The sequence below is a fragment of the Oncorhynchus kisutch genome, linkage group LG19 (genome assembly GCF_002021735.2).
Source record: "Oncorhynchus kisutch isolate 150728-3 linkage group LG19, Okis_V2, whole genome shotgun sequence".
NCBI classification, from domain to species: Eukaryota; Metazoa; Chordata; class Actinopteri; order Salmoniformes; family Salmonidae; genus Oncorhynchus; species Oncorhynchus kisutch.
This window is the reverse complement of record NC_034192.2, coordinates 65,378,252-65,399,750: the sequence shown is the minus strand read 5'-3', so window position 1 is coordinate 65,399,750 and position 21,499 is coordinate 65,378,252. Positions and strand designations below refer to the sequence as shown.

The 21,499-nt window shown below is 46.2% G+C and overlaps 1 protein-coding gene across 3 annotated transcripts in view; it reads left to right on the top strand.

Annotated features, from left to right (window-relative positions):
* pdlim7 (PDZ and LIM domain 7) overlaps positions 1-21,499 on the top strand; it is an 81,002-nt gene that overhangs the window by 35,178 nt on the left and 24,325 nt on the right. For all 3 annotated transcript variants that reach the window (XM_031797198.1, XM_031797200.1, XM_031797199.1), the window contains exons 4-5: positions 4,179-4,206; positions 6,118-6,293. In XM_031797198.1, coding sequence (XP_031653058.1) covers positions 4,179-4,206; positions 6,118-6,293 — 204 coding nt within the window. The remainder of the gene's footprint in view (positions 1-4,178; positions 4,207-6,117; positions 6,294-21,499) is intronic.

The following is a 21,499-nucleotide window of genomic DNA, read 5'->3' as shown; positions in this document are numbered from 1 at the left end:
GATGTGGCCAGCCTGCCCTGGTAAAGAGGGAAGATATGTTGGCTGATGTGGCCAGCTTGCCCTGGTGAAGAGGGAAGATATGTTGTTGGCTGATGTGGCCCCCCTGCCCTGGTGAAGAGGGAAGATATGTTGTTGGCTGATGTGGCCAGCCTGCCCTGGTGAAAAGGGAAGATATGTTGTTGGCTGATGTGGCCAGCCTGCCCTGGTGAAAAGGGAAGATATGTTGTTGGCTGATGTGGCCAGCCTGCCCTGGTGAAAAGGGAAGAGATGTTGTTGGCTGATGTGGCCAGCCTGCCCTGGTGAAGAGGGAAGAGATGTTAGAGGTAGTCTCCTCTAGAAGATAGGGGTTAGAGGTCGTCTCCTCTAAACCAGATGTTAGAGGTCGTCTCCTCTAGGAGATAGGGGTTAGAGGTCGTCTCCTCTAAACCAGATGTTAGAGGTAGTCTCCTCTAGGAGATAGGGGTTAGAGGTCGTCTCCTATAGGGGTTAGGGGTAGTCTCCTCTAGGAGATAGGGGTTAGGGGTAGTCTCCTCTAGGAGATAGGGGTTAGGGGTAGTCTCCTCTAAACCAGATGTTAGCGGTAGTCTCCTCTAGGAGATAGGGGTTAGGGGTAGTCTCCTCTAAACCAGATGTTAGCGGTAGTCTCCTCTAGGAGATAGGGGTTAGAGGTCGTCTCCTCTTTTCTAGGAGATAGGGGTTAGAGGTCGTCTCCTCTAAACCAGATGTGCTCTGTCATTAGTTTTGTAACCTGTAACCTCTGTCCTTCTACCTCCCTATCTGTTGCTGTAGTGGAATATGCCTGGGTCCCAAATGGCACCCTATTCCCTATATAGGGCACTACTTTATGGGGGGTTGAAGCCGGTGTCTTCTGTCAGACCAGACCAGACTTTGGTGAGTGTTCAGATGTATACCTGCGGTTTAGCCAACAGATCAGGGCACAGGAACAAAATGGCTGGTTGGATTCAGGGTCACGGTCAGTTTGTTTTTCGAATTTGGCAGTACTATTCATAAACTGACTGACTGGCCAAAACAGGACATAATCTAACACAATATATATATATATATTTTTTTTTGTTCCTGAAATGTTATGAATCACACCCTGTACCACCTCCTCTTTTGGAGAACTGTGTCTTTAAACAGACATTGTGCTTGGACCTTTTAAAAGTGATGTATCAGGTGTGTACCATACATAAACATACTGAGAACTTTTTTTGTGTGATTTTTATACAGCCACTTCCTTTCAGTACATTATATCTGGTGATGCTGTAGAGTACAGTCACTTCCTTTCAGTACAGTATATCTGGTGATGCTGTAGAGTAGTCACTTCCTTTCAGTACAGTATATCTGGTGATGCTGTAGAGTACAGTCACTTCCTTTCAGTACAGTATATCTGGTGATGCTGTAGAGTACAGTCACTCCCTTTCAGTACATTATATCTGGTGATGCTGTAGAGTACAGTCACTTCCTTTCAGTACATTATATCTGGTGATGCTGTAGAGTACAGTCACTTCCTTTCAGTACATCTGGTGATGCTGTAGAGTACAGTCACTTCCTTTCAGTACATTATATCTGGTGATGCTGTAGAGTACAGTCACTTCCTTTCAGTACATTATATCTGGTGATGCTGTAGAGTACAGTCACTTCCTTTCAGTACATTATATCTGGTGATGCTGTAGAGTACAGTCACTCCCTTTCAGTACATTATATCTGGTGATGCTGTAGAGTAGTCACTTCCTTTCAGTACAGTATATCTGGTGATGCTGTAGAGTACAGTCACTTCCTTTCAGTACAGTATATCTGGTGATGCTGTAGACTAGTCTGTAGCTGAAACGGTACGGATATGAACTGTGTCATTAGACTAAATATCGAGCAAAACATCTTTATTGTGTGTGTGTGTGGGGCTCAGTTGGTAGAGCATGCCGCTTGCAATGCTAGGGTTGTGGGTTCGATTCCCACGGGGGATCAGTATGAAAATGCCAATATAATGTGTGTGTGTACACTCTGACGATGATTTTGTGAATAAATGGGTCCCCACTGCATGCGTTGTTTGTGTTGGGTTTCTCAGTCGTAGGTGTTGGTTGTAATTGATTAGACAGGTCTGTACTCGACAGTATCTGATGTCACACTAGACAGACCTGTCTGTCTCTCTCTCCAGTTTCCTTCCTTATAACCCAAAGAAGAACTATTCTAAATCACACGGATTCCTCCTCCTACCCGTAACCCTCGCCCCCCTCTTCCTCGCCCCCCTCTTCCTCGCCCCCCTCTTCCTCGCACCCCTCTTCCTCACACCCCTCTGTCACAACAGACAATAAGCTGCTCCTGTTGCGTTGCGTTAGGCTGAAAGACATCTCTTAATGCTGGATGTGAGCTGCTCCTGTTGCGTTGCGTTAGGCTGAAAGACATCTCTTAATGCTGGATGTGAGCTGCTCCTGTTGCGTTGCGTTAGGCTGAAAGACATCTCTTAATGCTGGATGTGAGCTGTTCTATCCTCTGTCTCTCAGGGTTTGGAGGGCTTCCACAGTTTAGTTATCAGATGAGTTAGGAGGACAGTTTTATGACTGAACAACGTTGTATTGGCTTTGATTTTTGGGGCCGTGTTTTATATTCCACGGCTATGATGAAGCATCGTCCTAGTTTTAAGATGTGGTCCTCTATCGCTCAGTTGATAGAGCATGGTGCTTGTAATGCCAACCAGTGTGTTCGATTCCCGGGTCCACCCATAGATAAATGTATGAATAAGTCACTTTGGTTAAAATCCTCGTTGTTGTTACTAGTATTGTTGTGTATAATCCAGGCTGTATCACAACCGGCCGTGATTGGGAGTCCTATAGGATCTACTGCGGTGGGTTTTATAGGATCTACTGTTGTGGGTTTTATAGGATCTACTGTTGTGGGTTTTATAGGATCTACTGCGGTGGGTTTTATAGGATCTACTGCGGTGGGTTTTATAGGATCTACTGCGGTGGGTTTTATAGGATCTACTGCGGTGGGTTTTATAGGATCTACTGCGGTGGGTTTGATAGGATCTACTTCGGTGGGTTTGATAGGATCTACTGCGGTGGGTTTGATAGGATCTACTGCGGTGGGTTTGATAGGATCTACTGCGGTGGGTTTGATAGGAGCTACTGCGGTGGGTTTGATAGGAGCTACTGCGGTGGGTTTGATAGGAGCTACTGCGGTGGGTTTGATAGGAGCTACTGCGGTGGGTTTGATAGGAGCTACTGCGGTGGGTTTGATAGGAGCTACTGCGGTGGGTTTGATAGGAGCTACTGCGGTGGGTTTGATAGGAGCTACTGCGGTGGGTTTGATAGGAGCTACTGCGGTGGGTTTGATAGGATCTATTGCGGTGGGTTTGATAGGATCTATTGCGGTGGGTTTGATAGGAGCTACTGCGGTGGGTTTGATAGGAGCTACTGCGGTGGGTTTGATAGGATCTATTGTGGTGGGTTTGATAGGATCTACTGTGGTGGGTTTGATAGGATCTACTGTGGTGGGTTTGATAGGATCTACTGTGGTGGGTTTGATAGGATCTACTGTGGTGGGTTTGATAGGATCTACTGTGGTGGGTTTGATAGGATCTACTGCGGTGGGTTTGATAGGAGCTACTGCGGTGGGTTTGATAGGAGCTACTGCGGCGGGTTTGATAGGAGCTACTGCGGCGGGTTTGATAGGAGCTACTGCGGCGGGTTTGATAGGAGCTACTGCGGCGGGTTTGATAGGAGCTACTGCGGCGGGTTTGATAGGAGCTACTGCGGCGGGTTTGATAGGAGCTACTGCGGTGGGTTTGATAGGAGCTACTGCGGTGGGTTTGATAGGAGCTACTGCGGTGGGTTTGATAGGAGCTACTGCGGTGGGTTTGATAGGAGCTACTGCGGTGGGTTTCATAGGAGCTACTGCGGTGGGTTTGATAGGATCTACTGCGGTGGGTTTGATAGGATCTATTGTGGTGGGTTTGATAGGATCTATTGTGGTGGGTTTGATAGGATCTATTGTGGTGGGTTTGATAGGATCTATTGTGGTGGGTTTGATAGGATCTATTGTGGTGGGTTTGATAGGATCTATTGCGGTGGGTTTGATAGGATCTATTGCGGTGGGTTTGATAGGATCTATTGCGGTGGGTTTGATAGGATCTATAGGATCTTTTTTTAACCCTTATTTTCCCTTATCTTTTCTTTCAGAGCTTTCCATGCGGGTGGCGATCAGAAGGTAAGAGTGTCTGGGTCTGCATCCCAAACACCACCCTTATTCCCTGTATAGTGCACTACTCTATCAGGACTGATTCCCTGTATAGTGCACTACTCTATCAGGGCTCAGGTCAAAAGTAGTAAGATATACATGGAAAAGGGGTTTCACATTTTTGCATTTTTAATGTCTGTGTCTGTCTTAACCTCACACCTCCTTGAAATCCTATGAATGGTGATGATTCACATTGCAGAAGCAACAGATCCCTGTCTTCACTAGGCAGTGACTAAGCAGTCAGTCAACTCCTACGTCTTTTCATAGTCCAGAACATTATTACCCTGTCTATGACAATGCTCACATACCGTTTCCCCTGCAAGGCTGTTAATATTATAGCATTGTGGTGTCGGATGAGAGGAATTGACCCTGTTTGGCTCCTAGTGGTGTCTCTTAACAACTTACACCCTCACATTGCATTTAAAGTCTCCAGTCATTCTGATTCAACCCCCCCCATTAGGCTGGCAGCTAGCTCACAGCACACATTGTATAAGCAGAAGCCAGTTATAAGGTTTGCTTGTTTGTTGAATGAAATGATTATTAGTAGTCCTTATAGTAGTCCCTGACCTGTTCACCGGACGTGCTACCCAAACCTGCTGTTTTCAACTCTCTAGAGACAGCAGGAGCGGTAGAGATACTCTGAATGATCGGATATGAATAGCCAACTGACATTTACTCCTGAGGTGCTGCCTTGCTGCACCCTCGACAACCACTGTGATCATTATTACTTGACCCTGCTGGTCATTTATGAACATTTGAACATCTTGGCCATGTTCTGTTATAATCTCCACCCGGCACAGCCAGAAGAGGACTTGCCACCCCTCACAGCCTGGTTCCTCTCTACCTGGCACAGCCAGAAGAGGACTGGCCACCCCTCAGAGCCTGGTTCCTCTCTAGGTTTCTAATCTCCACCCAGCACAGCCAGAAGAGGACTGGCCACCCCTCATAGCCTGGTTCCTCTCTAGGTTTCTAATCTCCACCCAGCACAGCCAGAAGAGGACTGGCCACCCCTCACAGCCTGGTTCCTCTTTACCTGGCACAGCCAGAAGAGGACTGGCCACCCCACATAGCCTGGTTCCTCTCTAGGTTTCTTCCTAGGTTCTGGCCTTTCTAGGGAGTTTTTCCTAGCCACCGTGCTTCTACACCTGCATTGCTTGCTGTTTGGGGTTTTAGGTTGGGTTTCTGTACAGCACTTTGAGATATCAGCTGATGTACGAAGGGCTTTCTAAATAGATTTGATCTTGATTTGATTATACACCTGTATGCGTGACTCATAATAAACTCTTACGATAACATCATCATGCCAAGTTCATAGTTCAAGCCCTATTACAGAAATGTAATATGATTTGTATTGGAAGGCAAATGAAACATCTTACCCCATAATAACATCCTCTCTGACACACTGAGAAATCCTAGCTGAGGACAAAAAAACAGTGCAACTCTTATGTTCAGTGAACATTTTTGGAAATCTATTTAAGTGTTAAGTAATTGAGTTGCACCAAGCTAACAGAGACCGAGGAAGATCCTCAGTGGGACCAACTCTCTATTCCCTACGTAGTGCACTACTGTGGGTAGTCAATGCCATTTGGTACACGAGTCAGACAGTTGGGTGTGTTCACACTTCTTCGGCCTCCTCTCTCCACACAGAGAGACAGAGCTGGCCTTGGCAACACCTACTGTGGTTCTGATGTTCTGAGCCATGTTGAGGCTAACACAGCTGGAGCAGAAATATGATTGTGTGTGTGTGTGTGTGTGTGTGTGGTACATTACCACACTAATTTATTTATTTATTTATTTATTTTGTTTGTGTGTTTTCTCTAACTGCATGTTATTTGCTGTGGTTTTTGCCGTCCCCCCCCCCCCCTCTCTCACACCCTGTAGGATTTGCTCGCCCCCGCCTCCGTTCAGCCCAAATACTCCTTTGCCCCCAGCACCACTATCAACAAGATGGCCCGGCCATTCACGCCGGGCGGCGGCAACACGGTCATTAAACCAGTGGCGTACGCCCCTAAAGTTAACACCCCGGTCCCTGTCAGCATGCTACAGCCACACAACGGGTAGGTACACAAACAAACAAACAAACAAACAAACAACCATGCAAACGAAATCAAATCTCAAAGACCAAATGTTTTCCCGGTGTTTGGGTTGTGAAACGAGTCACTCTGGGTTCCTGTGGTGATTTCAGTATTTTATGTCAGATCTGAATCATTCAGGGAACTCTCTGGGGAGGAGAAATTGATGACCTTTTTAAGAGTGGTTGAGTTGTCGTAAAGTTGATGTTTATTTAACTTGAGAAGTCTGTTTTAAGAACAAATTCTTATTTACAATGACTGCCTACCCCCGGCCTACTACCCCGGCCTACTACCCCGGCCAAACCCTACCCCGGCCAAACCCTACCCCGGCCTACTACCCCGGCCAAACCCTACCCCGGCCAAACCCTACCCCGGCCAAACCCTACCCCGGCCAAACCCTACCCCGGCCAAACCCTACCCCGGCCAAACCTGGACGACGCTGGGCCAATTGTGAGCGCCGCCCTATGGGACTCCCAATCACAGCCGGATGTGATATAGCCTGGATTCGAACCAGGGACTGTAGTGACACCTCTTGCTCTGAGATGCAGTGCCTTAGACCGCTGCGCCATTCGGGAGCCCAAATGATGATCTGTTCAGAAGATGTCTACTCCTGGTCTGTTGGGACCAGACTGTTGAGTAGAATACAGGAAATCAAATTTGACTTCCCATCAGCCAAATTCTCTCCTCAGTGTCGTCAACATTCCTAAGTAACAATGTTGTTCGTCTGTCTAAAAGGTCCAAGCTCAGTTTAAAAAAAAAACTTTCTCATTTAGGTCTGGTAGGAAGAGCAGTGTGTGCTCTGTCTTGACCAGGGGGGTCCCAAACTGTTTCATTCAGGCCCCTCTTCCATCATTGGGGAACGTCCCGCACCAGGGTGATGTTTTTGTAACTCAGCGCTCCCTCATTTTATAATACCCCTGTCCATTTCTGGGTCCCACATGCCACCCTATTCCCTATAGAGTGCACTATTAGAGGGCCTTGGTCAAAAGTAGTGCACTAAATATGGAATAGAGTGCCATTTGGGACTAATAAATTGTTTAATCTCTGGCTTGCGTTAACCAGGTTTTTAAACTGTTCCGTTCTGTTAACTCAACTGGAACATGTTGTAAGACTGACGTCATGTCTGACATTTAATTTCTCCCTCTTCCTAACTGTGTACTGTAGTTAAGTGTCCACGCGACACCACAGACAGGGGGAGAACCTGTATACTGCTTTACAAGGGTTTCTTAATGCCATTGGTCGGTTCTAAACAGCAGAAGGTTCTACGTCGACTGAAAAGGACCCTTGAAGTTCATGTGATCACATGTAAAGCAACACATGTGTTTTCATGTTAATCACACGTGTGTTTTCATGTTAATCACACGTGTGTTTTCATGTTAATCACACGTGTGTTTTTCATGTTAATCACACGTGTGTTTTTCATGTTAATCACACGTGTGTTTTTCATGTTAATCACACGTGTGTTTTTCATGTTAATCACACGTGTGTTTTTCATGTTAATCACACGTGTGTTTTTCATGTTAATCACACGTGTGTTTTTCATGTTAATCACACGTGTGTTTTTCATGTTAATCACACGTGTGTTTTTCATGTTAATCACACGTGTGTTTTTCATGTTAATCACACGTGTGTTTTTCATGTTAATCACACGTGTGTTTTTCATGTTAATCACACGTGTGTTTTTCATGTTAATCACACGTGTGTTTTTCATGTTAATCACACGTGTGTTTTTCATGTTAATCCACATGTGTGTTTTTCTGTGAGAGGTGTACTGGTCACCTATAACATGACTTAGTCTGTGTCCTCAAAGGCACTATATTCCCTGTACGCTGAGAGTACAAAACATTAAGAACACCTGCTCTTTCCATGACATAGTTTTCACCTGGTCAGTCTATGATCCCTTGTTGATGTCACTTGTTAAAGTCAGTGTAGATGAAGGGGAGGAGACGGCTTAAATAATGATTTTTTTTAAGCCTTGAGACAATTGAGAGGTGGATTGTGTGCCATTCAGAGGGTGAATGGGTAAAACAAAATATTTTAAGTGCCCTTTGAACCGGGTATGGTAGTTGGTGCTGGGTGTATCGGCTTGTGTCAAGAACTGCAACTCTCTACAGTTTCCCTATGTGTATCAAGAATGGTCCACCACCCAAAGGACATTCAGCCAACTGGACACAACTGTGGGAAGCATTGGCGTCAACATAGGCCAACATTCCTGTGGAACGCTTTCGACACCCTTGTAGAGTCCGTGCCCCGACGGGGAACGAGGGAGGTCTGACCAAGTGTTACTGTACTTTTTTTTTTATTCCAGAAGGGAGTAAGTAGGAAATCCAGAATACTCTGCTCAGGATTTCTGGGAAAGTTTGCAGGATCTTGCAACCCTTATTCCATGCCTGATACTTGGTACATAGTCTACGGCCTTTGGTCACCATGTCGGGGAAGGGTTAACGTCTTTTTGGTGAGGTCTAGATGTTGTCTGTGGCTGTATTTAGCCTCGCTGGGCTCAGGATCCTTTCGTTTAGAATCTGCTGAGCTGTCAGAATGGTTTTTTTACTGTGGTGGTGCTGCGTTACCTAACGAGCCTTGCTTGGAGAAGTCACACGGACCTGAAAGCCTGCCTTGTATAGCTCTTATGTTTTCACTGCCTAAAACACTTCATGGAGAGATAGAGGTTAAAATAACAAACACTAGTTTATATGACGCGTCATGAAGACGTTATCAACAGTTAAGTATTTATTCTGTATAGCTCTTCTCATGCTTTCGGTGTCGCAAGCACTGCTCTGACGACGAGCTCATGTCTGAAGGAGACGACACCTGCGAGGGTAAAAAAAAACACGCCCTGTTAAGAACTCATTATTTATTTAAATATTTTTTATATACATTGACTTTCAATGTGAGAAATGAGAAATGAGGGTCTATAACACCAGAAACAGTTGACTCTTTCGTTGAAAAAAAGCTTCAAATTCAACCTGTGTTCTTCATAACACTATTTTGAATCTCTTACATGAAGTCATACAAAGTTTTTTAAAGACGTAGTTTAGTCGTCTTTTTCCTTCATCAGTCTTCCTCCAGCGACTTTAGTGGATTAGGTTTCCCACAACACTATTTGCCGGCCGGAATCTAAACTGCCACTCCTTCACACAGCTGCTTTTCTTATGACAGAGACTAAATCATACTGAGTCCTGTCGTTTCTGTTCAGGTCTAATCTGTGACTTGCTATGGGGCAGGGTTGTATGGACTGTCGTTTCTGTTCAGGTCTAATCTGTGACTTGCTAGAGGGCAGGGTTGTATGGACTGTCGTTCCTGTCCAGGTTTAATCTGTGACTTGCTAAGGGGCAGGGTTGTATGGACTGTCGTTCCTGTCCAGGTCTAATCTGTGACTTGCTATGGGGCAGGGTTGTATGGACTGTCGTTCCTGTTCAGGTCTAATCTGTGACTTGCTAAGGGGCAGGGTTGTATGGACTGTCGTTCCTGTTCAGGTCTAATCTGTGACTTGCTATGGGGCAGGGTTGTATGGACTGCTGTTCCTGTTCAGGTCTAATCTGTGACTTGCTAAGGGGCAGGGTTGTATGGACTGTCGTTCTTGTTCAGGTTTAATCTGTGACTTGCTAAGGGGCAGGGTTGTATGGACTGTCGTTCTTGTTCAGGTTTAATCTGTGACTTGCTATGGGGCAGGGTTGTATGGGACTGCTGTTCCTGTTCAGGTCTAATCTGTGACTTGCTAAGGGGCAGGGTTGTATGGACTGTCGTTCCTGTCCAGGTCTAATCTGTGACTTGCTAGAGGGCAGGGTTGTATGGACTGTCGTTCCTGTCCAGGTCTAATCTGTGACTTGCTAGAGGGCAGGGTTGTATGGACTGTCGTTCCTGTTCAGGTCTAATCTGTGACTTGCTAAGGGGCAGGGTTGTATGGACTGTCGTTCCTGTCCAGGTCTAATCTGTGACTTGCTAAGGGGCAGGGTTGTATGGACTGTCGTTCCTGTTCAGGTCTAATCTGTGACTTGCTAGAGGGCAGGGTTGTATGGACTGCCGTTCGGGTCTTTTGTATGTAAAGAAAAAAGATATAATATAACACTTTAAATAACACTATTTAAACGCATCAAATAAGCTTGTTGACCCATCAGAACCTGACTATGAAATGTTTTTATGTAGTTTTTACACATTGACTACACTATCACACCTATTTCATATGTAACAGCGATTCACCGATATGTAAACTATGATACTGGTGAAGTTTTGTCTTGTGCCCCTGCCGCTCCAGAACGAGGTCGGACTCTGGGACAGTGCTGGTCAGGAAACAAACGCTAAGCTAGTTAATGGATGCAAATGATGTTCTCCCCCCCCCAAAAACAACATTCATGGAATATATTCCAACCCTGCTGGAAGGTATTTATTTTTTACAGACCCTGCCACTTAGCAAGTTACAGAGGAACAGGTTGAATTTTGAGGTCTTTTCACTAGAAGGTATTCATTCCTCAGGAGAACAGGTTGAATTTGAGGTCTATCCACTATAACAGTAGTAATCTAGTCTATGGGCGTACTAGGTAGTTTGGCTGGGTGATACAGAACAAAGCAGGGAATGTGTCCGATGTCTAGGCATGTTGTATACTAGCAGGTCTGGTGTATTTGCACAGAGGTTCCCCTGCTGTCATGATGAATCCGTCCAATGGCACAACAGTATTGCTGTGTCGTTATTGAGGTGTCGTTATTGAGGTGTCGTTATTGAGGTGTCGTTATTGAGGTGTCGTTATTGAGGTGTGAACGCACTGGATATACAGTGCCTTCGGAAAGTATTCAGACCCCTTGACTTTTTCTACATTTTATGTTATAGCCTTATTTGAAAATGGATAAAAATCATGTTGTTTTTCTCAATCAACACACAATAATACCCCATAACCACAAAAACAGGTTTTTAGAAATGTTTGCTCATTTATTAAAAATGTAAATTAAATATCACATTATTCAGACCCTTTCTTGAAGCACCAATGATTACAGCCTTGAGTCTTCTTGGGTGATACAAGCTGTGCACACCTGTATTTGGGGAGCTTCTCCCATTCTTCTCTGCAGATCCTCTCAAGCTCTGTCAGGTTGGATGGGGAGCGACGCTGCACAGCTATTTTCAGGTCTCTCCAGAGATGTTCGATCGGGTTCAAGTCCGGACTCTGGCTGGGCCACTCATGGACATTTAGAGACTTGTCCCAAAGCCACTCCTGCATTGTCTTGGCTGTGTGCTTAGGGTCATTGTCCTGTTGGAAGGTGAACCTTCACCCCAGTCTGAGGTCCTGAGTGCTCTGGAGCAGGTTTTCATCAAGGATCTCTCTGTACTTTGCTCCGTTCCTCTTTCCTTCGATCCTGACTAGTCTCCCAGTCTCTGAAAAACATCCCCACAGCATGATTCTGCCACCACAGTGCTTCACCGTAGGGATGGTGCCAGGTTTGCTCCAGGCGTGACGCTTGGCCTTCAAGCCAACGAGTTCAATCTTGCTTTCATCAGACCAGAGAATCTTGTTTCTCATTGTCTGAGATGGCAAACTCCAAGCGGGGCTGTCATGTGCCTTTTTTAAAGGAACTCTATAGAGTTTGCTCAGTTTGGCCAGGCGGCCATTTTAAGAATGATGGAGGCCACTGGGTTCTTTGGGACCTTCAATGTTGCAGAAATGTTTTTGTACCCTTCTGAGCCTCGCCACATCTGTTTTGGAGCTCTACGGACAATTTCCTTCGCCCTCATATTATTATATTTTTTGCTCTGACATGCACTGTCAACTTTGGGACTTCATATAAACAAGTTTGTGCCTTTCCAAATCATGTCCAATCAATTGAATTTACCACAGGTGGACTCCAAGTTGTAGAAACATCTTAAGGACGATCAATGGAAACAGGATGCACCTTAGCTCAATTTGGAGTCTCATAGCGAAGGGCCTGAATACTTATGTAAATAAGGTGTTTTAGTTTTTTTTATACATTGGTGAACATTTATGGGGTTATTCTGTGTAGATTGTGGAGGATTTATAGTTGTTTGTATAATAAGGCTGTAACAAAACAAAATGTGGAACAAGTCAAGGGATCTGAATACTCCTCACTGTATTTGACTTTCCGGTTGGTCGTAAATAAGTTTGGTTCTGTGCATAAATATTGTAATTTTACACCATTTGATGGAATACATATGTGGGCCAGATAATTATTGTAAAATAATGTGTTTTCAATGACCTTACCTTTGTTTAGTTACCTGTTTAACTAAACTAAGGTGAAATAAATAAATAGTTTTAGAAGTGAGGTAATCAGTCAATACAGCCATCAACTTGAACCCGGATCTGTTGTAGATCAGTGAGAGGACGATGAGGACTCTGAATGACTGTCACACAGCCTGCCTGCGAGTTTTGTGTGACAGTCACTGAGTCTGCCCCGTGCCGTGCGTCTCTCTGACAGAACCCGTCAACAATGAAAGCCTGTGTGTGTTTTCACCCCACTGCACGATACTCTGCATCTCTGTCTCCTCGCTGTTGACTGTTCTCTGCAACTTGTTGTTTTTGTTTTTCCAAACTGACCCCCCCCCCCCCCCCCCCCCCCCCCCATCTCCTTCTCTCCTTCTCTCTTCTTCTCTTCTTTCACCCCGCAGATGGATGAGAAGTCAGTAAACTCTCTTTACTTCCTTTTTACTTGAATGTTAAATGTTAGTTTTCCTGTCAGTATCTGAGCTAGTGGTTAGTAATGATTAGTGAAGGTCTTTCTCTTACCAGTAGTAATGGTAAACATAAGTTTATTGATCAATGATTAGTCAATGATTATTCTTCAGAATTCTTCATCTAACAGTATTTCTCTCTTTCTCGTGTAATTTCTTGTCCATTCTGTCTTCTGTCCACCCTCTTCTCTTCGTCTCCCTCTTCCTCCTACCATTCTCCCCTTTTCTTCCTCCCTCCCTCCCTCCCTCTTCTTCCTTCCCTCCCTCTTCCCCCCCCCCCCCCCCCCCACAGAGAGGATCAGCCTTTGTATGACCACCAGAATTACCAACACGAGAAGTAAGAGACAGATTCATTATGGTCCAGCCTGTTTGACCGCTGGTCACTAGACAGCCATGTCAGAGGGGACATATTGACACGTTGTCAGAGGGGACATATTGACACGGTGTCAGACAGCCATGTTAGAGAGGACATATTGACACGGTGTCAGGGGGGACATATTGACACGGTGTCAGACAGCCATGTTAGAGAGGACATATTGACACGGTGTCAGAGGGGACATATTGACACGGTGTCAGACAGCCATGTTAGAGAGGACATATTGACACGGTGTTAGAGGGGACATATTGACACGGTGTCAGGGGGGACATATTGACACGGTGTCAGACAGCCATGTTAGAGAGGACATTGACACGGTGTTAGAGGGGACATATTGACACGGTGTCAGACAGCCATGTTAGAGAGGACATATTGACACGGTGTCAGGGGGGACATATTGACACGGTGTCAGACAGCCATGTTAGAGAGGACATATTGACACGGTGTCAGGGGGGACATATTGACACTGTCAGACAGCCATGTTAGAGAGGACATATTGACACGGTGTCAGGGGGGACATATTGACACGGTGTCAGACAGCCATGTTAGAGAGGACATATTGACACGGTGTCAGGGGGGACATATTGACACGGTGTCAGACAGCCATGTTAGAGAGGACATATTGACACGGTGTTAGAGGGGACATATTGACACGGTGTCAGACAGCCATGTTAGAGAGGACATATTGACACGGTGTTAGAGGGGACATATTGACACGGTGTCAGACAGCCATGTTAGAGAGGACATATTGACACGGTGTTAGAGGGGACATATTGACACGGTGTCAGACAGCCATGTTAGAGAGGACATATTGACACGGTGTTAGAGGGGACATATTGACACGGTGTCAGGGGGGACATATTGACACGGTGTCAGACAGCCATGTTAGAGAGGACATATTGACACGGTGTCAGGGGGGACATATTGACACTGTGTCAGACAGTCATGTTAGAGAGGACATATTGACACGGTGTTAGAGGGGACATATTGACACGGTGTCAGACAGCCATGTTAGAGAGGACATATTGACACGGTGTTAGAGGGGACATATTGACACGGTGTCAGACGGGACATATTGACACGGTGTCAGACAGCCATGTTAGAGAGGACATATTGACACGGTGTCAGGGGGGACATATTGACACGGTGTCAGACAGCCATGTTAGAGAGGACATATTGACACGGTGTTAGAGGGGACATATTGACACGGTGTCAGGGGGGACATATTGACACGGTGTCAGACAGCCATGTTAGAGAGGACATATTGACACGGTGTCAGGGGGGACATATTGACACGGTGTCAGGGGGGACATATTGACACGGTGTCAGACAGCCATGTTAGAGAGGACATATTGACACGGTGTCAGGGGGGACATATTGACACGGTGTCAGGGGGGACATATTGACACGGTGTCAGACAGCCATGTTAGAGAGGACATATTGACACGGTGTTAGAGGGGACATATTGACATGGTGTCAGGGGGGACATATTGACACGGTGTCAGGGGGGACAACTTGGAGGACATACAGTACCAGTCTAAAGTTTGGACACCTTCTCAAGGGTCTTTATTTACTTTTAAAATGTTCTACATTGTAGAATCATAGTGAAAGACATCAAAACGATGAAATAACACATATGGAATCATGTAGTAACCAAAAAAGTGTAAAATAATCCAAATGTGTTTTTATATTTGTGATCCTTCAAAGTAGCCACCCTTTGCCTTGATGACACATTTGCACACTCTTGGCATTCTCTCAACCAGCTTCATGCGGTAGACAACTGGAATGCATTTCAAGTAACAGGTGTGCCTTAAGTTAATTTGCGGAATTTCTTTCCTTAATGCGTTTGAGCCAATCATTTGTGTTGTGGCAAGGTAGGGTTGGTATACAGAAGATGGACCTATTTGTTTTAAGAGCAAGTCCATATTATGGCAAGAACCGCTCAAATCAACAAAGAGAAATGACAGTCCGTCATTACTTTAAGACATGAAGGTCAGTCAATCCGGAACATTTCAAGAACTTTGAAAGTTTCTTCAAGTGCAGCTGCAAAAAACATCAAGCACTATGATGAAACTGTCTCTCATGAGGACCGCCACAGGAAAGAAAGACCCAGAGTTACCTCTGCTGCAGAGGATAAGTTCATTAGAGTTACCTGTCTCTCATGAGGACCGCCACAGGAAAGGAAGACCCAGAGTTACCTCTGCTGCAGAGGATAAGTTCATTAGAGTTACCTGTCTCTCATGAGGACCGCCACAGGAAAGGAAGACCCAGAGTTACCTCTGCTGCAGAGGATACGTTCATTAGAGTTACCTGTCTCTCATGAGGACCGCCACAGGAAAGGAAGACCCAGAGTTACCTCTGCTGCAGAGGATAAGTTCATTAGAGTTACCTGTCTCTCATGAGGACCGCCACAGGAAAGGAAGACCCAGAGTTACCTCTGCTGCAGAGGATAAGTTCATTAGAGTTACCTGTCTCTCATGAGGACCACCACAGGAAAGGAAGACCCAGAGTTACCTCTGCTGCAGAGGATAAGTTCATTAGAGTTACCTGTCTCTCATGAGGACCGCCACAGGAAAGGAAGACCCAGAGTTACTTCTGCTGCAGAGGATAAGTTCATTAGAGTTACCTGTCTCTCATGAGGACCGCCACAGGAAAGGAAGACCCAGAGTTACCTCTGCTGCAGAGGATAAGTTCATTAGAGTTACCTGTCTCTCATGAGGACCGCCACAGGAAAGGAAGACCCAGAGTTACATCTGCTGCAGAGGATAAGTTCATTAGAGTTACCTGTCTCTCATGAGGACCGCCACAGGAAAGGAAGACCCAGAGTTACCTCTGCTGCAGAGGATAAGTTCATTAGAGTTACCTGTCTCTCATGAGGACCACCACAGGAAAGGAAGACCCAGAGTTACCTCTGCTGCAGAGGATAAGTTCATTAGAGTTACCTGTCTCTCATGAGGACCGCCACAGGAAAGGAAGACCCAGAGTTACTTCTGCTGCAGAGGATAAGTTCATTAGAGTTACCTGTCTCTCATGAGGACCGCCACAGGAAAGGAAGACCCAGAGTTACCTCTGCTGCAGAGGATAAGTTCATTAGAGTTACCTGTCTCTCATGAGGACCGCCACAGGAAAGGAAGACCCAGAGTTACATCTGCTGCAGAGGATAAGTTCATTAGAGTTACCTGTCTCTCATGAGGACCGCCACAGGAAAGGAAGACCCAGAGTTACCTCTGCTGCAGAGGATAAGTTCATTAGAGTTACCTGTCTCTCATGAGGACCGCCATAGGAAAGGAAGACCCAGAGTTACCTCTGCTGCAGAGGATAAGTTCATTAGAGTTACCTGTCTCTCATGAGGACCGCCACAGGAAAGGAAGACCCAGAGTTACCTCTGCTGCAGAGGATAAGTTCATTAGAGTTACCTGTCTCTCATGAGGACCGCCACAGGAAAGGAAGACCCAGAGTTACATCTGCTGCAGAGGAAAAGTTCATTAGAGTTACCTGTCTCTCATGAGGACCGCCATAGGAAAGGAAGACCCAGAGTTACATCTGCTGCAGAGGAAAAGTTCATTAGAGTTACCTGTCTCTCATGAGGACCGCCACAGGAAAGGAAGACCCAGAGTTACCTCTGCTGCAGAGGATAAGTTCATTAGAGTTACCTGTCTCTCATGAGGACCACCACAGGAAAGGAAGACCCAGAGTTACCTCTGCTGCAGAGGATAAGTTCATTAGAGTTACCTGTCTCTCATGAGGACCACCACAGGAAAGGAAGACCCAGAGTTACCTCTGCTGCAGAGGATAAGTTCATTAGAGTTACCTGTCTCTCATGAGGACCACCACAGGAAAGGAAGACCCAGAGTTACCTCTGCTGCAGAGGATAAGTTCATTAGAGTTACCTGTCTCTCATGAGGACCACCACAGGAAAGGAAGACCCAGAGTTACCTCTGCTGCAGAGGATAAGTTCATTAGAGTTACCTGTCTCTCATGAGGACCGCCACAGGAAAGGAAGACCCAGAGTTACATCTGCTGCAGAGGAAAAGTTCATTAGAGTTACCTGTCTCTCATGAGGACCGCCATAGGAAAGGAAGACCCAGAGTTACATCTGCTGCAGAGGAAAAGTTCATTAGAGTTACCTGTCTCTCATGAGGACCGCCACAGGAAAGGAAGACCCAGAGTTACCTCTGCTGCAGAGGATAAGTTCATTAGAGTTACCTGTCTCTCATGAGGACCGCCACAGGAAAGGAAGACCCAGAGTTACCTCTGCTGCAGAGGATAAGTTCATTAGAGTTACCTGTCTCTCATGAGGACCGCCATAGGAAAGGAAGACCCAGAGTTACATCTGCTGCAGAGGAAAAGTTCATTAGAGTTACCTGTCTCTCATGAGGACCGCCACAGGAAAGGAAGACCCAGAGTTACCTCTGCTGCAGAGGATAAGTTCATTAGAGTTACCTGTCTCTCATGAGGACCGCCACAGGAAAGGAAGACCCAGAGTTACCTCTGCTGCAGAGGATAAGTTCATTAGAGTTACCTGTCTCTCATGAGGACCGCCACAGGAAAGGAAGACCCAGAGTTACCTCTGCTGCAGAGGATAAGTTCATTAGAGTTACCTGTCTCTCATGAGGACCGCCACAGGAAAGGAAGACCCAGAGTTACCTCTGCTGCAGAGGATAAGTTCATTAGAGTTACCTGTCTCTCATGAGGACCGCCACAGGAAAGGAAGACCCAGAGTTACCTCTGCTGCAGAGGATAAGTTCATTAGAGTTACCTGTCTCTCATGAGGACCGCCACAGGAAAGGAAGACCCAGAGTTACCTCTGCTGCAGAGGATAAGTTCATTAGAGTTACCTGTCTCTCATGAGGACCGCCACAGGAAAGGAAGACCCAGAGTTACCTCTGCTGCAGAGGATAAGTTCATTAGAGTTACCTGTCTCTCATGAGGACCGCCACAGGAAAGGAAGACCCAGAGTTACCTCTGCTGCAGAGGATAAGTTCATTAGAGTTACCTGTCTCTCATGAGGACCACCACAGGAAAGGAAGACCCAGAGTTACCTCTGCTGCAGAGGATAAGTTCATTAGAGTTACCTGTCTCTCATGAGGACCACCACAGGAAAGGAAGACCCAGAGTTACCTCTGCTGCAGAGGATAAGTTCATTAGAGTTACCTGTCTCTCATGAGGACCACCACAGGAAAGGAAGACCCAGAGTTACCTCTGCTGCAGAGGATAAGTTCATTAGAGTTACCTGTCTCTCATGAGGACCACCACAGGAAAGGAAGACCCAGAGTTACCTCTGCTGCAGAGGATAAGTTCATTAGAGTTACCTGTCTCTCATGAGGACCGCCACAGGAAAGGAAGACCCAGAGTTACATCTGCTGCAGAGGAAAAGTTAATTAGAGTTACCTGTCTCTCATGAGGACCGCCACAGGAAAGGAAGACCCAGAGTTACATCTGCTGCAGAGGAAAAGTTAATTAGAGTTACCTGTCTCTCATGAGGACCGCCACAGGAAAGGAAGACCCAGAGTTACCTCTGCTGCAGAGGATAAGTTCATTAGAGTTACCTGTCTCTCATGAGGACCGCCACAGGAAAGGAAGACCCAGAGTTACCTCTGCTGCAGAGGATAAGTTCATTAGAGTTACCTGTCTCTCATGAGGACCGCCACAGGAAAGGAAGACCCAGAGTTACTTCTGCTGCAGAGGATACGTTCATTAGAGTTACCTGTCTCTCATGAGGACCGCCACAGGAAAGGAAGACCCAGAGTTACCTCTGCTGCAGAGGATAAGTTCATTAGAGTTACCTGTCTCTCATGAGGACCGCCACAGGAAAGGAAGACCCAGAGTTACCTCTGCTGCAGAGGAAAAGTTCATTAGAGTTACCAGCCTACCAGAAATTGCAGCCCAAATCAACTGTTCAGAGGAGACTGAGTGAATCAGGCCTTCATGGTCAAAATACTGCAAAGAAACCACTACTAAAGGACACCAACAACAAGAAGAGACTTGCTTGGGGCCAAGAAACACGAGCAATGGACATTAGACCGGTGGAAATCTGTCCTAAATTTGATGATTTTTTTGTTCTAAACGCCGTGTCTTTGTGAGATGCAGAGTAGGTGAACGGATGATCTCTGCATGTGTGGTACCCACCGTGAAGCATGGAGGTGTGATGGTGAACGGATGATCTCTGCATGTGTGGTACCCACCGTGAAGCATGGAGGTGTGATGGTGAACGGATGATCTCTGCATGTGTGGTACCCACCGTGAAGCATGGAGGAGGTGGTGTGGGGGTGCTTTGCTGGTGACACTGTCAGTGATTTATTTATAATTCAAGGAACACTTAACCAGCATGGCTGCCATTCTGCAGTGATACACCATCCCATCTGGTTTGCACTTAGTGGGACGATCATGTGTTTTTCAACAGGACAATGACCCAACACACCTCCAGGCTGTGTAAGGGCTATTTGACCAAGAAGGAGAGTGATGGAGTGCTGCATCAGATGACCTGTCCTCCACAGTCACCCAACCTCAACCCAATTGAGATGGTTTGGGATGAGTTGGACTGCAGAGTGAAGTAAAATCACCCAACAAGTGCTCAGCATATGTGGGAACTCCTTCAAGACTGTTGAAAAAGCATTCCAGGTGAAGCTGGTTGAGAGAATGCCAAGAGTGTGCAAAGTATTCATCAAGGCGAAGGGTGGCTACTTTGAAGAATCTTAAACACTTTTTGGGGTAGTTGCTACATGATTCCATATGTAGAAAATAGTTTTATTTTAAATAAAGAGAACCTCGTGATTGAATAAGTGTGTTTTTTGCCTGGTATTTTATGTCTGTTGAATATGACATGGGATGCATCCAAAATGGCACCCTATCCCATATGTAATGCACTACTTTTGACCAGGGATACACGTCGCTGGGTCCACGTCATGGTGGTTTCAACCACGTGATAACGTCATGTCTGTGTCTGTGTGTAGACACGGTTTGTTATGTTAACGTTGTTGGAACGTTGTGGGAAACTTGCGTGTCTACTGTGCATGGTCCGTTTAACGTTATATTAACGTTGTGGGAACGTTGTGGTGTGTACTAGGCACGGTCTGCGGGTGGATGGCATCCCCATGTTCATCCCCAACGACCGCAGCAAGAAGAGGCTGATCGAGGACACTCAGGATTGGCAGCCCCGCACAGGCACTACCCAGTCCCGCTCCTTCCGCATGCTGGCCCAGCTCACAGGCACCGACTACAGTAAGTCGGAGAGGGTGAGGGAGCGAGGTCGGTGAGGGAGCGAGGTCGGTGAGGGAGCGAGGTCGGTGAGGGAGCGAGGTCGGTGAGGGAGCGAGGTCGGAGAGGGAGCGAGGTCGGGGGGGGAGCGAGGTCGGAGAGGGAGCGAGGTCGGGGGGGGGGGGGGGGTTGGTTGGTTGTCAGTGGTCGAGAGGGGGAGAGTGAGTGAGGTCGGGGGGGGGGGGGTTGGTTGTCAGTGGTCGAGAGGGGGAGAGTGAGTGATGTGGACAATGTCCTTTGGGCGTTGTGATTCGTTTGGGCGTTCTGATACTGTTTCCCCCTGGCTCTCTCAGTGCAGGACCCAGACGATGAGACAATGAAGAGGGCCAGGTAAACAGCCTGTGTGTTTATACAGCCTGTGTGTTTTATACAGCCTGTGTGTTTATACAGCCTGTGTGTTTATAAAGCCTGTGTGTTTTATAAAGCCTGTGTGTTTTATAAAGCCTGTGTGTTTTATAAAGCCTGTGTGTTTTATACAGCCTGTGTGTTTTATACAGCCTGTGTGTTTATACAGCTAGTGTGTGTTTATACAGCCTGTGTGTTTTATAAAGCCTGTGTGTTTATACAGCTAGTGTGTGTTTATACAGCTAGTGTGTGTTTATACAGCTAGTGTGTGTTTATACAGCCTGTGTGTTTTATAAAGCCTGTGTGTTTTATAAAGCCTGTGTGTTTTATACAGCCTGTGTGTTTATACAGCCTGTGTGTTTATACAGCTAGTGTGTTTATACAGCCTGTGTGTTTATACAGCCTGTGTGTTTATACAGCCTGTGTGTTTATACAGCCTGTGTGTTTATACAGCCTGTGTGTTTATACAGCCTGTGTGTTTTATACAGCCTGTGTGTTTATACAGCTAGTGTGTTTTATAAAGCCTGTGTGTTTATACAG